This window comes from Scomber scombrus, chromosome 4 (genome assembly GCF_963691925.1).
Source record: "Scomber scombrus chromosome 4, fScoSco1.1, whole genome shotgun sequence".
Classification (NCBI taxonomy): Eukaryota; Metazoa; Chordata; class Actinopteri; order Scombriformes; family Scombridae; genus Scomber; species Scomber scombrus.
The window spans coordinates 27,311,073-27,327,683 of NC_084973.1; the positions used below are offsets into that span (position 1 = coordinate 27,311,073).

The window sequence follows — 16,611 nt, forward strand, 5'->3', positions numbered from 1 at the left end:
AGGTCCAGATCAAACTCCTACGAGGCCCCGGGGCGAAAGTTGACCTGTTGACCCCCACTATACATGTTAGAGCTGAAATTATTAGACGATTAATGGATTGAAAATTGATTGGAAACTGATTATTTGTCATTTTTTTAAAAGCAAAAGTGCCCAAAAGTCACTAATATCAGCTTCTCAGATGTGAATATTTGCTAATATTCTGCTTTCCATCTGAATATGTTAACTTGGACTTCAGGGAATAATCATCATCATAATTCACTGACAGTTAAATATGGAAAGTTATTTTAAAGGTGCAGTCGGTAGAATTTAGCGGCATATAGCAGAGCAGACCTGGCAGAAATGGAATATAATATATTCATAAGTATGTTTTAATTAGTGTTTAATTATAATTGTTGTGTTTTTTGTCACCTTGGAATGAGACCTTTATTTTTTACATAGGGAAGGGGAGAGGGAGAGGAGGTTGGTTGTAATCTGCAAACTCATTGCTAGACGCCACTAAATCCTACACACACATCCTTTAAAATGTATTCATCATCATCATCATCATCATCATTGAACATCCAGTTTGTCCTTTTTCTTCATCGAGTCAAACATTTAAATCAAATATGGTGTAAATTAAAAAATGTTCTGTGACTGAGACACTGAAGATAAATCCTGACTCAGAGCTCTGAGTTTAAATGTCCTCCTCCATGTTTGCTTTTAGGCGTCGCCTCGGTTTCTGTTACATACCTGTATAATTATGCACTGCCCCGTCCCGTCCCATTTTCTAAAGTGACCCTCATCTAACCTTTAGGTTAATGAAGGTGTCAATAATTAAAGGGTTAAATTGAAGCCTGAGAAAACTCATTTTTTAGAGGCTAATTTCAGACACTGCAGCACTTAGTTTTATAATAAAAAAGCAGGGTAATATATGCAGTGTAAAGCCATTAAAAAAGAAAATTAACACATGTCTTTGTACCTCAGACTGCATTTTTTCGCTTCGAAATGAAGTTAAATAGCAGAATCCATTTTTTTCTTAAATCACTCAATTTTTTATTGACAATTTTGATGGAAAAATCCATCACAAAACAAACATCTCAGTGTTTCTCAAACTGTACACGGAGAAACACTGACAAAAAAAACTAAACGCAAATGTACATTTTACAATTTCCTCATGATTCAGGGAATTCAGACTATTGTTCTTAATAAATGTATGAATATATTCATGTAGTTTAAACATCTCTTATGAACACAACATGACAACTGGAAACATGCTGGATGATGAAACGGCATCTCCTCAAACATTAAAACACATTTAAATTTATTGATGACACCATCCAATGTGACTGGGGATCAAACTACCTGACCAGCGAATGGCTGACAGCTAGCTCTTATAAAATATGATACTATAGCGCTGCCATGTTACTGTACACTTCGCCTGTACGTGCAAACGGCAAGATTTGGCTGTGATTGGATGGTTTATTTACAAATAGTGCAAAGTGAAATCGTATGTACATTTAAGGGTTTAAATATTGATTCGGACCAAACAAACAAATGGAGAAAAAATGTGACATATTAAAAACATCAGCAGCACAAACCTCTATTCCCTTAAATAAAATACAATCATACTCGAGATTTTACGCCTGAAAGTAAACCAGCTAAATTCTAACATTCAGGTGAAAAGTCGACATTTAATAGAGGTTTATACATTTCTGAACGAGAAAATACAATGTTCATAAATATGTCCAAAGTTTCTCATGACCCCCTTCCTTAAATATTGTCTCGTCTTTGTGCAACACGGCCGGCCTACTGTGTCTCCTTCACTGCATATACTTCATTGATCGTCTCCTGGTACATCTTCACTACAATGGGCCTCCTCAGCTTCATGGTGGGTCCTACACAGATAAAAAGGGAAAATAAAGGGTTAATTCAATGTAAATCTCAAACTGAAGACAGTGTCAATCAATCAGACTTTATTTGTAAGGCACTTTTCACACATAGCAATGTAAAGGAAACACCAAAGTAGGCTAGAAATGTAAAAATTCAGAATACCCGGATAAAATAGAAGATAAAAAAGATAATGAATCAGAAGATCAGCAGTTCGATTCCCGCCTCCTCCAGTCCACATGTCAATGTGCCCTTGGAAGATACTTAACTCCAAATTGCACCCAATTGTGTTTGAATGTGTGGGTGAATGTGACATGTAGTGTAAAAGCACTTTGAGTGGTCAAAAGTCTAGAAAAGCGCTATATAAGTACAGTCCATTTACTATTTACTTTAAAATAAAAAAGGGTAAACCCAGAAATTTAACGTGGGGGTATTAAAAGGAAAAGAAAGATAAGAAGAAAATAAAATAATAAAACAACTAAGAAGAAATGTGATTAATACATAAAAGGTGAGTTACAAAGAGGAAAACAATCAGGAAATGAAAATTGAAATAAAAAGGATAGTCCCAGTAGTAAAACAGGCTAAAATATAAAATAAAAGAGAGATGAATAAATACAATAATGTTCAATTGAAAGCCAGATTAAAAAAGGTATAGGTCTTAAGTTTGATTTTAAAATTCCCTACTGCCCTCAGGTCTTCAGCATTTGATTCACTGTGTCAGGTAAAAAAAAGTTTCAGAGCTAGAGATCCGATCACAATCGAACCAACTTCACTGAAACTTCGTCAGGGACGCCACCCAAGTCACAGGACTCGTTTGATTATGATCTTGATTGAAAGCCGATTAACCATTTACGATAACATCAAACATTACAGCAGGAATAAATACTTCCTCCTTCCTTTAAATATGGCGGAATACGTGTCGTAACAAAACACGAATATCTCACCCAGCTCTCCTCCGCCGACAGAGAAGTCTCGCTCCAGTATGACCCACTTCTGGACCTTCTGGGCATTGGACGTCGCTCTGGCATTGACGCGATCCACCCCCTCCTGAATGGCTTTGTAGATCGCCGGCTCCTTATTGGCGATGATCTCCGACACCTTGGTTGCTGTGACGCCGTGCTGCCGGCAGAAATCCAAAGCCTCTGGGCTCAGGTCGTCTGTGGGGTCACCGTTATCGTCCACAACACACTGGAAAAAGAGAGAGAGAGAGAGAGGAAGAGAGGGGTCATTCTTGTGTCTTTTTTATGTATTTAGGAGCTGTTGATGTCTGCAGGGACAAGAGGCGCGGTTACTTTGAGGGTGAGCATCATGGACAGGAACTTGAGCTTGTCTCCAAGCAGCATGGCGTTGCTGATGATGGCCGTTTCGCTCTTCACCGCGTCCTCGATGGGGACGGGAGGGATGTTCTCTCCACCGGCGGTGATGATCAGCTCTAAAGCACGAGACAGATTCACAATTATTATTATCACCCTGCATGTCGGCGTCTTTAATTTCATAATAAAACATACGCTTTTGTGATTTTTGACAATAAATTACATCATCATCACCACTCCAGGCCAAAAATAATTATAAACTGATCAAAAAAAGACAAAAAAGCCTCAAAATAATGTAAAAAAAAAAATTATTCAAGGTAGGCAGAAAACAGAAAAACTTGAATATGAACAGAAGCAAACTGGACAACACTGGTGGAAGAAGTATCGAGATCTTTTACTTAAATAAAGGTAGCAATAAACTAGTACAAAATACTAAGAAGTATTACTGCAAAGTATAAGCACCTTTAATATACTATATATAAGTACTTCAAAATTGTACTTAAATAGAGTATATACGTTATATTCAACCACTGTTGGAGACAATATGTATTTCAGCTTTTTTTGTTTTTGTGTCATGTGTATCTATTTATGCTTGACTATTTGTTTTAAATTGTGTTTTTGTGTATAATATTCTGTTCATTTTAATTTGTAATTTCATGGTATATGTTGTCTTATGTGAAGCACCTTGTAACTTCGGTTTGGAAAGGTGCTATAGAAATATTAAAGTTCATTATTTGATGATTTTCTTTAAAAACCTTTTGTCATTTTCATAATTAAGTGTGCTTACAGGTGTAATGTTCTCATTGTAGAAAGGGATTAATGGACTATAATGTTTGTCAGTTATGCATAACATTATAATAATGACAATTATACCAATGACAATGCATGAATAACTATGTAGTGGTTTAATCAGTATGAGCTGCATTCCTCTGTGGCGTCACTAAAATGAGAAAAATGCTCTCTCTGTTGTTTCTGAGAATCAAATTAAAGCTCAGTGTGTGTGTCCCAGCTTCAGAAAGGTTAAATACTTTCCTACAAGGACAGTAAAGTAGGTTGAAAGCTTGGCACCATGTTCCCATAACAATGTCAAGCTGTTGAGCCAGTTCAACCAGTTAAACTACTAAAACAGTGTCAGCTGCCCTGAAATGTGACAGCAGCTGCTCTCGTTGCCGGGATGGTTGCTAACGAGTCAGTCCCCTGATCCCCGCTCAGACCCAAACACTGAAGGCCGACACGAGAACAAGCTGTACATCGTTTTTACCTTTAATCCTTCCCGTGATGTACAGGAAGTCTCCCTGGTCGTGTCTTCCCAGGTCTCCAGAGTGCAGCCAGCCTTCCTGGTCCAGAGTCTCTGTGGTTTTGTCGGCCATGTCCAGGTAGCCCATGAAGACGTTACGACCCCAGAAACAGATCTCTCCGTTCCCGTCCTCGTCCGGGTTCTCCAGCTTCACTTTACAGCCCGGCATCACCTTTCCACAGCTGGACAGACGAATCATGAGTCAGAAACATGATGTTGACCAGCAGCTGCTCTACAGCTTCACTTTCCATGCTGGTGTGTGAAAGTGAAGAAGGATTGTAGGAGCCAATAACGTAATAACGACTAATAACATAATCAATTTGCCGGTTTTTAATGTAATAAGCCAATAACGTAATAACGACCTATAATGTAATACATGTTGGGGTTGTGTGTCCAGTGTAGGATGTTTATGTGCATATATGTTCTGCTTCGTGGTCATCTTCTATTGGGCAAAAAGGGTGATACATTTGACCAATCATAGAATTTCTGAGAAAGTGCACAATTAATGCTGTTTAGGAGACAGTTTTTTATCATGAGCTAAAAGTTTGATTCATCGCTTCTTGTGGGCAGAGAAATTTCCAGTTTTGGTACAAACTGGCACCACAATGTCTTTTGTTAATAAGTGTATTGAATACTAAAGAAAGTGAATATAACATATGTTAATGGGGCAAAATATGCTCAAATGCTGTTGCAAATGATCTGTGGTAGAGATGAGATCCCACTTTCTCATTTGGGACAAAATCTGTAACAATCTTGCCAAGTGAATATTTTAAGTTCAGCTTTTAACCCAAAAATGGAGAGAAAATGAGAAAACTCTCACATCCGTATGAACAGTACAGGTGAATGAGAGATGATACGTTTCACCCGCTGACCTTGAGATGTGGTAGTCGTTGTTCACGGATATGGTGTGCGGGCCGGTGCTTTCACTCATGCCGTACAGCTCCAGCAGAGGGACGTCCAGGCTCATGAAGTACTCCAGAGTGTCTTTGGTGATGGGGGCGGCGCCGGTGAAAAAAGACTTGCAGCGGTCGAAGCCCAGCGCTGCACGCACCCTCTTGAAGACCAGATTGTTTGCCAGCATGAAGCCCCAGGGCACCTGATTCTCCCTGTAACCCAAAGAAAGTACATTAAATTAAAAATACACCAGGGAAGGAGATTATATTATTTGACCAAAACTGACACCAGACTTTGATCCTATCTACAACCCTGCTGTACTCTCAGATCCTCTACTGTCATCTCTGCACCATCTGCCCACCTTAAAACCAACGAGTCAGGAGCTTTCAGCCGATCTCTCACTAGAAATTCTTAATTCAGACTATATCACCACCTTTAAATCCTAAAAACACACCTAATCCCACTAGCCTATTCAGTCTCATATTGATTATAAAATCCCCCCCCCCCCTGAAGATAGAGCTAAACCACATCTTTTTTATCTCTATAAATAAAATGCCTTATTATTATAATTACCAGCTCTTTGCATGTTTTGATTAACACTGATGTTAGGACTAATCTCAAGACATTTGCTTAAAAAAACTTTTTAAGACATAGTGATTTTACATTTTCAATATAAAATCTGATAAATTACTCGAGGAATGAAACATTTTAAATATTCGCTTCAAGACGAAGTTCGTGCCACTGTTGATAGGATCTTTGATTACAATCTTTGATGAGCAGCACGCTTAAGTCTGGGTCATGATAAAATCATAAATGAGAGCTAAATACTGTCTTTATGGTGTGATGTGTCATGGTAAACATGACGATAGCTGGAGAACATGGTGCCTCCCAAAGATTGTAACAATCACAGAGAAGTTGTGCAGTGTCACATATTTAGATAAGATGGACTTTTTTGTCACCATAATGCAAAAACATGTTTCTTTGCCAAATTCTAACAATGATCGTTTGCGGCTGTCTCACTTGTTCATGGCACTGTAGTTGTACTGCAGTCCGATGGACTTGGCCCAGTCTGCCACTCTCTTCCTCATTGGGGACGACTTGGCACCCATAGCCCTCATTTTCTCCTGCATCTTCTCCCACACGCGAGGAACTCCCAGGAAAGAAGTCGGACGCACCTCTTTCAGTGTTGCTCCTAAAGAGCCCTGAGAAAATTAAAGAGGTTAGGTAAGTAAAAAAAACAAAAACAACAACATTTATTGATAATGTTCGCACAGCATGAAGCATCCTCACCTTGAGGGCGTCTGGCTCTGCAAAGTAGGTGGTCCCGGCAAACCTCATCGCGATCCACATGTCGTTGACCTGCGCTGCCACGTGGCTGAGCGGCAGGTAACTGATCAACGTATCCTCAGCGCAGTTCAGATCCACCATGGTGCCGGCTGCACGCGCCGTCCATGTCAGCTGCACGTTAGGAGGAGAGAGAGGAAGTCATCAGAGAGTTTTTTAATATTAGATCCAGCTGCTGTCTGCCTGATGCACTGAGAGGTTATGTTGTAATCGTAGCCCTTCACTTCTCTTTAACATACATAACCAGCTTTTAAGAGTATTTTATTATAGTATATTGGTATATTTATAAGTATTTATTTAATGTCTACTTTTGACATTATTGCACTTGCTGCTGTAACAAAGACATTTCCTCCCAGGAATTAATAAACTACCTTCTTACCCTCCTACCTATTAACACTGCATATACTATTGAGCACTGTAAGTAAAAAAAGAAACCCCAAACCAATAAATTCTTGATTTCCTTTAAAAAATATCTGCAGGCAGGAAAAAAAGTCTGCACACTGCAGCTCCCAATGCAGCTAGATTTATTTAGGATATCACCAGTGTGTTACGTTTCGAGCTTAGTGCTCTTCTTCAAACTAGTCTAGTCTGTAGTTTAATAACATACTTGTTATTTGGTCCATCAACTGCTTTCTTTCTTTTTCTGGATGTGCGTGTCCACCACAAACTTTTTTGACTTCTCACAATCCTTTTTAAAAAAAAACCAACATCCTCTAACCTACTCAGTAACCACTTTACACAAGCTACATTTTTCTTATACATCTTTGCACTCCTTATATCATATTTACAGTTTACAAAAACTTGTCTATAATACTCATATGTTTATGTTTAATTATCTCTGTCTCTCTTTGTTGGCTTTATTTTGGCTGTATGTTCATGTGTATCTTCCTGAACATTGTTGTGTGTAAGCACATGGAGCAATCACTTCTGACATTGATTCTTCTGCCGTTTTCCACGTTATGTGCACATGTGTAATTGTCTATTTTACTTTATTCCACATCTCTTAAACACCATCACCTTAAAAGTGTCCAGTCATGTCAATACAATTAAAGTTAAAACAAATTAACAGTGTCTCAACCCGCATTAGTTACTCACATTATCGTGGCTCAACATGACACCTTTTGGGTTGCCGGTGGTCCCTGAGGTATAGATGAGGGTGCAGCACTCGTTTGCGCGAAGACTGTCAATCACTGCATTCAGCTGTTCGTCGGGCACATCCTCTCCCACCTTCATGAACTCTTCCCACTACAGAAACACAGAGGTTGATAAAGTTCATGTTTGTACAGGATGGCAGAACTGCTGTTGTTATTTTTAGTCTTTGAGGAAGTTAAGTTGAAGCTGACGTTTTAGAGGATTAAAGAATCAATGGTGCAGTTGTCAGTGTGTCATACCGCACTACTTTATTCTGTCTCTGGCACAGTATCAGATTATTTTGTTATCTGTTCAGTCGATATGTTTGTCATGTGCACATACTGTGTACAGGAATGGTTCCTTCTGCTGCAGCTCCCCTTTATACTGGACAATGGCCTTCAGAAGAGGTAGTTGATCTTTAATCTGTTGGTACAGACACATTAAACAAAAGACATTTAAAATATTGATTTTGCCACTGACAGCTAAAGTTAATCACATCCTCAGTACAGGCTCATAAGAGCTGTAATCCTTACCTTCAGGATTTTTTCCAGCTGTTTCTGGTTCTCCACAACCAGGATGTTGGCGTCACAGTTGGAAGCCACGTACTGGCAAGCTTCGGGTGAGTTGGTCGTGTAAATGCCGGTTGCCAGACCTCTGTGGCACAAATCAGATACTGGAGAGTAAATCTCGTGGAATATGTAACCTGAAGAATTTACTGATAAAATAAAGTAAAGCTGCAACGATTAGTCGATTATCCAATAAACAGAAAATGAAGGGAAACTATTGTCTCATCTCAGTCATTTTTAAAAAAGTTAAATGCAAACAATCTGCTGGTTGCAGCTTCTTAAATGTGAAGATTTTAAGCTTTTCTGTGTCATATGTGACAGTAAACTAAATAACTTTAGGTTTAGATTTCGTTAATAAAACAAAACACATTTGGAAACGTCACCATGAGCTCTACGAAATTACATCTGACATTTTATCAACAAAACGATAAATCGAGAAAATAATTGGCAGATGAATCAAAAATAAAAATAATGAAGTTAGTTGCAGCCCTGAAATAAACCATTATCATTACAATATTTAATTTTTTTGTGTATTAAATTGAGTTGAATAACTGCCTGTAAATCTGCAGTTTCAATGTCATTATACTATAATTAACTATACTATAATTATACTATAATTTTGCTGACAAATAATGTAGTAAGCAGTGCTGACAATGTGCTTTTCTAAATCCATAAACTGGGAGGAAATGACACCCACATCAGTGTTTTCAATTGGTACCTAAACAGGTGTGCAGACAAAGACTTAAGCACAGACTAAGATGCAGTGAAGTGTCAAGTGAAACTATGGTGAGGTATCTTAAGGACATAAAAGGGGACTTTTAAATCTATACAACCAGTCTTATCTACATCAATTTCAGCTCCCTACTTGTGATCTTACCCAGCCAAGATGCAGGCAATGTCTGAGATGAACCACTCTGGAGAGTTGAATCCCAGAATACCCACACCATGGTACCGCTCCAGGCCAAGCTGAAAAAAAACAACAACAAGATGTATCTTTAATGACGCAGCAGCACAGTGCCTCCATCATGTTTGACCTACATCACGGTTCAAAAGCTACTCCACTTCATGTGACATGATCATTGGTGTGAAATGAGAGATGTAATATAAGCTGTGAATTCTACACGCCCAAGTGTTAGTTTCCAGCCGCCCTGTCACAGACTGAGGAGATTACAGGGGGTGATGGAGTAACTCTGCTGCACTGTTTACAAACCAGGAGACAGGAATTAAAGGGTCTTGTGTAACCTTTAATTAGAGAAATATAATTCATGTGCCAATGCTTTTTAATCACTGCTCATTTAGGCTGTAACTATAGAATAAGTCGTACAGTATTAGGACATCTTTTCATTGTTTTAGACTCTATTTCAGCAGCTAAAGGTGTTTAAAGGTATTCTCGTCCCTATTGGCTTAACATTGTCAAACCTGTTGAACCATAGGACAATGCATGTGGACAATCGTAAACATAGCGACAGGAATGTGCTTTTAATGGTTTAACAGCTGGAATGTGCCTCACTGGATAGATTGATTACGTAAATTCAGTCATGCATCAAGGAAGACCCCTCCTAATAAAACCACCTCACTGATACAAAAAGGTAGGAGAGCCTCCTAAGAAGCAAATAAAACCAAAACCCATTTATTTCATGCATTATATCATTTTATTTCCCCATTATTCCAAACTAACAAAAATGACTCAAAATAATCTATTTATGAGTCTTTTTAAGAATTATGTGATGAAATAAATGGATTATTTTCCTATTCGAGGAGCCTCTTCTACTTTTTGGTCAATTAAAGGAAATCTTTTTTATGAAATGACACCACTATCTTTTGAAAAAGTCTTGATTCAACAGCGCAAATCCTGTCATTATGCTTTGTATTGCTGAAAACCAGAAAAGCCCTGAAGCAAGCAAGAAAAGAAGTGAAGCTGTCTGCAGTAAAACTAAAACTATCACCGTCTATTAATGTCTTTGGGTTATGATGACCTGACAGTGACTTGTCCAATTGGCTCCCTTTTAAAGCTGATGTGTACAAACTGAAACTGTTTCTTCTACACAATCGAATTTACATTTCCTTTCTTAGTTTCTGTTCCTTAAAATACTACATCATGTATAAAACATTTTTAAAAACCCAGATTCAGTTCCTACATTGTTACTCTAGAACAGATGCGAACACTCTCAAATTAAGAGTTAAAAGTTAAGCGTCTTAATCTTTTGGTTAATGTTTCATTTAAAATCCAATGAACTTTAATACGGAGCCAACACAACATAAAACGTGTGTCATTATCCAAATACTAACTTGATTTTACTACAGCACACAGCCAGTGTAAATAAATAAACATGCAGGTCCAGCTGCTGACAAACCTTGAGGAAACTTTTGGCAGCTACTCGGCACTGTTCATAGTACTGCCTCCAAGTCAGGTTGACCCACTGCCCCTCTTTTTTGGAAGACAAGGCTGGATGATCCCCGTGGCTCTCCACCGCCTCCAAAAACATCTGATGGATCGTGATGGGAGTCTCCGACGCCGGTCCTGATCCCTCCATCCTCAGCCTGACTGCCTGGTCTCTGCCGCTGCACCATAGCTGGTCAGCCGGGGCCAAAGTCGTTGCTACATTCGCAGACGACAGGGGAACTGCCTTGAGCTCCTCTGCGTTGGGACAACAGGGGCATTTAGCAGCCATTAATGACAAGTCGAAGTGAAAAAACTCCCACCACAACCAAGACACAGCGAGCTCAGCCTTAAGAGGAAGAATGAAGTGTGTGAGAGGGCTGCAGACATCTCTGGACTGCCTCTGTGGGTGTGTTACACTGACTGCCTCACTGCAACCTAATTAACAGGTTGGGCAATGAATGAGGAAAGACTACGCTGTTACCTGAGACAAAACAGGAAGCTGTGGATGCCTACCAATCCAGTTTAGAGAGAGGAAGTGATAGCTTGTACACATAGTTATTACAGTAGATTAAGGGCACAAAACAGCTGACAAAAATATGATTCATTTGTTTTCTTAAAATGCACAAATCTGCATTTCTTCTGTTTTATTGAATGTCATTTTTATTTTAATTTAACAGTTTAGACTGCAAACATTTTATCTATTCTTAAAGCTTTTTGACCTCAGCTGCATTTTCTTCTTCATGGTGAGGCGTGTGGTAGGAAGTATTACATAACTAAACAGGGTGTGTATATATATGTATATATTAATATGTATAACACTGCATATTAAAAGGTCAATTTGTAAACTTACAACCAAAATGGTAGACCCCGTACTCAACTCGACTCAGAAGTGTCATTACCTATTTTTCTTTAGTTTTTTTCCCCTCTTTACGTTCTCTAAACGGTCGTCAAAACTCTACTCTTTGTTGCTTTGTGTCATGAAGATTTTTGCTCACTTACTGAAAGTATTTTCAGTGAACTCAATCTTGGGGATTTTTGCTTTTTAAATTAATAAATTGGGAACACTTCAGTCGGGAACTTCTCAGAGATGCATCTGTTTTAATAAAAAGTCACATTTCTAACAGTCGATGCACAAATTAGTGCAAACAACTTTTGTTTTGTTTCGATCCTTGTGGATCATTTGATACAGTTACTCATGTGATTTTTACTCAACAAAAAAAAAGCCTCTTCACTGCAACTGAAATGCCCACAAGGTGTCTCAGATACATCATTAGACTGGTTCAGATCTCAGAGCACTCTGTTTGTCAGTGTGTTATCCATCCTCTGTTGTGTTATTTTCCTTGGTTATATTGTCCACAAACACATGTTGTTTGCCTGACACACAGAAATATTTCCATTTTGACAGTTTGAGCACCTCTCTGACATAAAAAACTGCAGGTCACACAGTAGCAAATGTAAAAATATGATGATCTTTGGTCCACCTGACTCTTAAAAAGGGCCAGTGTGTATGGTTTAGTGGCATCTAGTGGTGAGGCTGCCACGAAACTCACAAAAGTCCTCTCTAGAGTCAGTGTTTGGTTTGTCCGTTCTGGGCTACTGTAGAAACGCAACAGTGCAACATATTGGGCTGCATGGAAGAATTAAAACATACTTATGAATATTATATTCCTTTTCTTCCAAGTCCGTTCTGCTAGATGCTACTAAATTTTGCACACTGCACCTTTAAAATCTGTAAAATGTCATCAAACACCAAACGTGCAATTGAGCATGAGTGATATTCTCTGATTCTAATTTAACCATCAAACATACAGGATAAAAAAGTTGTGAGCAATTTCAAAGCACAAGCTGCTATAATGTGCAGCTAATTTAGAAATGGTCATTATTACATTCATTCAGTTGCTGTAATGACCAGTATTTTTATCTCTATATCACACATACAATGTGTCCAGAGTGCTCCGGCAGAGGTTGCTAAGCACCAAACAGATAATACACTATGCTGGTCTCTCATTAGTTTCTATGTAAACAGCTTACACACTTATTGTGTAGAGCCAATCAAGATGACCTTTGAACGCCAATGAGGAAGAACTGTTAGATCCTAATTTCTGCTCCATTAAATTCAAAAGACATTTGATACTGTGGAAAAACCAGCCAGAGGAGCTTGAAGTAATTAATCTGTTCAGTCCTTCAAATGTTCTCTTCAAATCCATTTTAAAACATCACTTTATCTAACAATCATTATATTTAAATTGAAACTTTCTCATTTTTCTCAGGTTTTCATGTAATGTCTTTTTGCTGTGATTTAATAAAACATCCCTTTCAACCTTATAAAAAGACCTAATGCCTCTTTTTTTTTTAGATTTCTACAGTACATGTTCAACTAAAGGCTGATGCTGCCCTCTCAGATTGATGATATAGACATTTTTAGAGGCCTGAAGAGTTATAACAAAGACTACAGAAACGTTTTACAGTCTTATGACCCTTTAGGGCAGTGGTCTCCAACCCTGCTCCTGGAGAGCTACTGCCCTGCATGTTTTAGGTATCTCCTCACTCTAACTCGTTATCAAGCAGCTGAGGCTTGTCAAAGTGCTTGATAACGAGTTGATTATTAGAATCAGGTGTGTTAGAGTGAGGAGATACCTAAAACATGCAGGGTAGTAGCTCTCCAGGAGCAGGGTTGGAGACCACTGCTTTAGGGCATCCTGACATCCAGGTTAGCTGTGCTCCACAATCACCAAACCACAAAGCAAAAAAACAAACACTTTTTGATCACATTAGTTCCTCTCCTGTCAGACTCTCACCTGGTTTAACTCCTTCAGTAGTTTGCTCTGGCCCAGGAGATCTTGGAAGTTTGGTGGGTGCCTCGGTGTCCCTGGAGGGATCAGTCTCCTGGGATTGTGACCGAACTGCGGACCCATTTGGAGTCACTCTGGCCTCAACCTTCACTGACTCTGCAGTTGTGTCCTCTTTGCTGATGATGAGGGTGGATTGGGTCTCGCTCTTAACGTTTGTGGAGTCCGACAGTATTTGTGACTTTTGGGTAGCGATGCTGTGAAAGCCAATGAGAAGGCATGAATGAGAGCTGATATCCCATCATGTAAAAATGTCATTTTCTTTGGATAAATAGTTAAAAATCAAAGAATCCTCCGATCAAATCATAATGAGAATCCCCTTGAAAAGGGTTTAGGCTTTAGTTCCCACTTTAAGACATGTAACATTTCTCATACCTCTCCGTGTCAGCTTCCATGACTGCCACGCCATTGCTCAAAACAGAATCTTCTTGGTCACTCATGTTGAATTTGCTGGAAAAAAACAGAGAAAATCTTCAGTGTACGTGAAGTAAAGTGAGCATCAAAGCACTCTGGACGTCCTCCACTGAAGACTTCAGGCAGATAAGGTTATCTACGACTATTATGAAACAAGTACCACTCTCCTCATTTATATGTGACTTGCCATTCACCAAAGTCATTGCAACAGGCCGGAGCCAATGACCGTCAATACTAGTTATCACGTACTGCAGTGGTCCACATGTCGAAACTTAAGATGTTGGTGCCAGTAAGCGTTGGGACATCTGTGTGCACTATTTATACTCGTCACATCACATTTTAAGCACCTTTGACCCACAAATTCAGTCAGGAACACACTATGCCGTATCTCACTCATCAGTAGATCAATATAAGCTGCTAATCAATAATTAAGGTATCAAATAATATGTAAATATTGTCAAAAAAAGACAAGAACATGGCTTTAAAACATCCTGAACGCATTTATTTTGTGCCTGCACCAGACAGTGAAATAATGCCATCTAGTGTGTATATTTTGCAACAGTGGAAACAATTTAAAATACTCCACAGTTACATCTTGTTATCAGTGTTTATACCTTCAAGAAACGACGCTGCCAAGCATAATCAGTCATATCTAGAGCGATAACATTCACATAAGCAAGCGACACATTCACTTTAATTCAGAACATTATAAATATATAAAATAACATCAGATTAAGAAGTGTCAACCCAGCAGACACTCAGTCTGACCTCTGGTTTTTTAAGATAACTTTGGTCAAGATTCCTCTAGACCAAAGTTCAGCCAACTTACAAAACTACAGTGTGGCAATGTTAAGTAGCAAAGGCAAAGTCTTTGTACATGATTTGATTGACAAAAAAAAAAGATTTCAGTCTCATGAATGATGTTAATTTAGATTTCTACATTACCATGCAAGTTGTGCAGATCGAAATTTCTAACAGAAGCAGTCGTCCTGTCACATTTTCAGTAGTTAAACATTATTATTATAAAGAAAAGATCAGGAAAATCATCTTTTCTCTACAAAGCAGTTTAGCCTCTGTTGACTAAACAAAAGTTGACAGGCCTGCTGAAATCCAATGAGGGTTATATCTGTCCCCTCTGAGTCATGTGTTTGTCTTCAACATATTTACCATTAAATCCTTTCACACTGCGTCAGTCGGCATTTCAAAGAGCAGCCCCAATGTGTGTGTGTGTGTGTGTGTGTGTATGTGTGATGATGGAGTTTTTCTCAGTGTTTTAATCTTAAAGTAAACTATGAAACTGATTTATCACGCTCTGCAAATAAAGAACAAACTATAGAAGGAGGAGGGGGGAAGGGGCTAAAATATGTCAATTAACAAAGATTATCTATATCAAGCTTGATGTGGAAATCCTCACACGGGACATGCAGTCCACACACAAGTCAGCAGATGAAAACTGAGCTGACTACCTAAATAAATCATATCACACACACACACACACACACACATACAAGAGAAACATGAAATAGAAACACACTTTATAAATGACAGCCTACCTTCTTCAGGAACAGAACTGAACGGCATCGACGTGACAAGAGTCAGGGGTGGACTGGGATGAACCTCTGCCAAGCGCAGGTGCTAGACTGTTGCCCCCCCAGGGGAAAAATATCAGCCTATAGGAGAGTTGCATGAGGGCAGATCAGACTCCCCTTCCACTCACGCCTCGTCCAGGACTATCGTTGACTTACGCAATCCTGTCAACACCTGCTGCAGCAGCCGCGTGGCCAGTTAAAGATCCACCAACAAACTTGACCAAAGGTTACAGCTTCCTCAAGGTGAAGCGGACCTGAAACAGGCTGTGTTTATAACAATTATGTTGGCTGACGACCGTCGGCGTTGGTAACAGTCTTAAGATGCTTAAACAGTAGTGAGGAGATTTTAATGTGAGTTGGTGAAGTTTGTTATTGAGAGTTCTTATTATCTTGAACCGACTTATGAGGACAGTCTCCTATCAAATACGCACGATGAGGCCCGTCAGAGAGACAAAATGATAAAATAGATAATAGATAGATAAGTTCTCTTCTGACTGATGAGGAGAGATGAGACTTTGACCCATAAAAGGTTATCCAACAGTTGTGCAACTCACCACTCTTTCTACAAGATTAACAAATCAAGAAAAGACTGTCAGATGCCAGAAATACACACAAAAATTAAGCATATAGTTCAGATTTTGTGTTGGAGACACTTTTTAAAGAGTCTTGATTATCTTAAAAACTCTTTATTTTCAATGTACATCTAGTTTTCTGTGGTTGCTATAAGCTAAATAATGTATATCAGTAAGAGAGGATGATTTTAAATTGCATTTACTTTGACAGATTGCTTCATAAGTTTTAGCTGCCCAGAAAATAAAACTCTCTACTCTGCTCATGTGTCAATAACACAGGCTTTTGTTCTCTCTGAGCTGCATATATCTCACAGCTGTGTCTGTCTGATAGCCGTGTTTAAGGAGGCGAACGTTGCTTTTAAAGTAAATATGGGGGAAAGTTCAACCTCGGTC

The 16,611-nt window shown here is 38.9% G+C and overlaps 2 protein-coding genes across 2 annotated transcripts in view; one reads left to right on the forward strand and one right to left on the reverse strand.

Annotated features, from left to right (window-relative positions):
- The window catches only part of scarb2a (scavenger receptor class B, member 2a), a 99,451-nt gene that overhangs the window by 55,271 nt on the left and 27,569 nt on the right, over positions 1-16,611 (forward strand). The gene's annotated exons all lie outside the window — the stretch shown is intronic.
- On the reverse strand, positions 1,014-15,745 carry LOC133979472 (long-chain-fatty-acid--CoA ligase ACSBG2-like). Its single transcript, XM_062417993.1, has 15 exons — positions 15,611-15,745; positions 14,019-14,093; positions 13,593-13,840; positions 10,766-11,049; positions 9,289-9,377; positions 8,379-8,499; positions 8,188-8,268; positions 7,810-7,959; positions 6,661-6,828; positions 6,391-6,572; positions 5,349-5,582; positions 4,441-4,658; positions 3,159-3,298; positions 2,811-3,054; positions 1,014-1,874 (listed from the first exon to the last, which is right to left on the reverse strand). The coding sequence occupies exons 2-15, from the start codon at positions 14,081-14,083 to the stop codon at positions 1,786-1,788; spliced, it is 2,313 nt and encodes a 770-aa protein (XP_062273977.1). The 5' UTR covers positions 14,084-14,093; positions 15,611-15,745; the 3' UTR covers positions 1,014-1,785.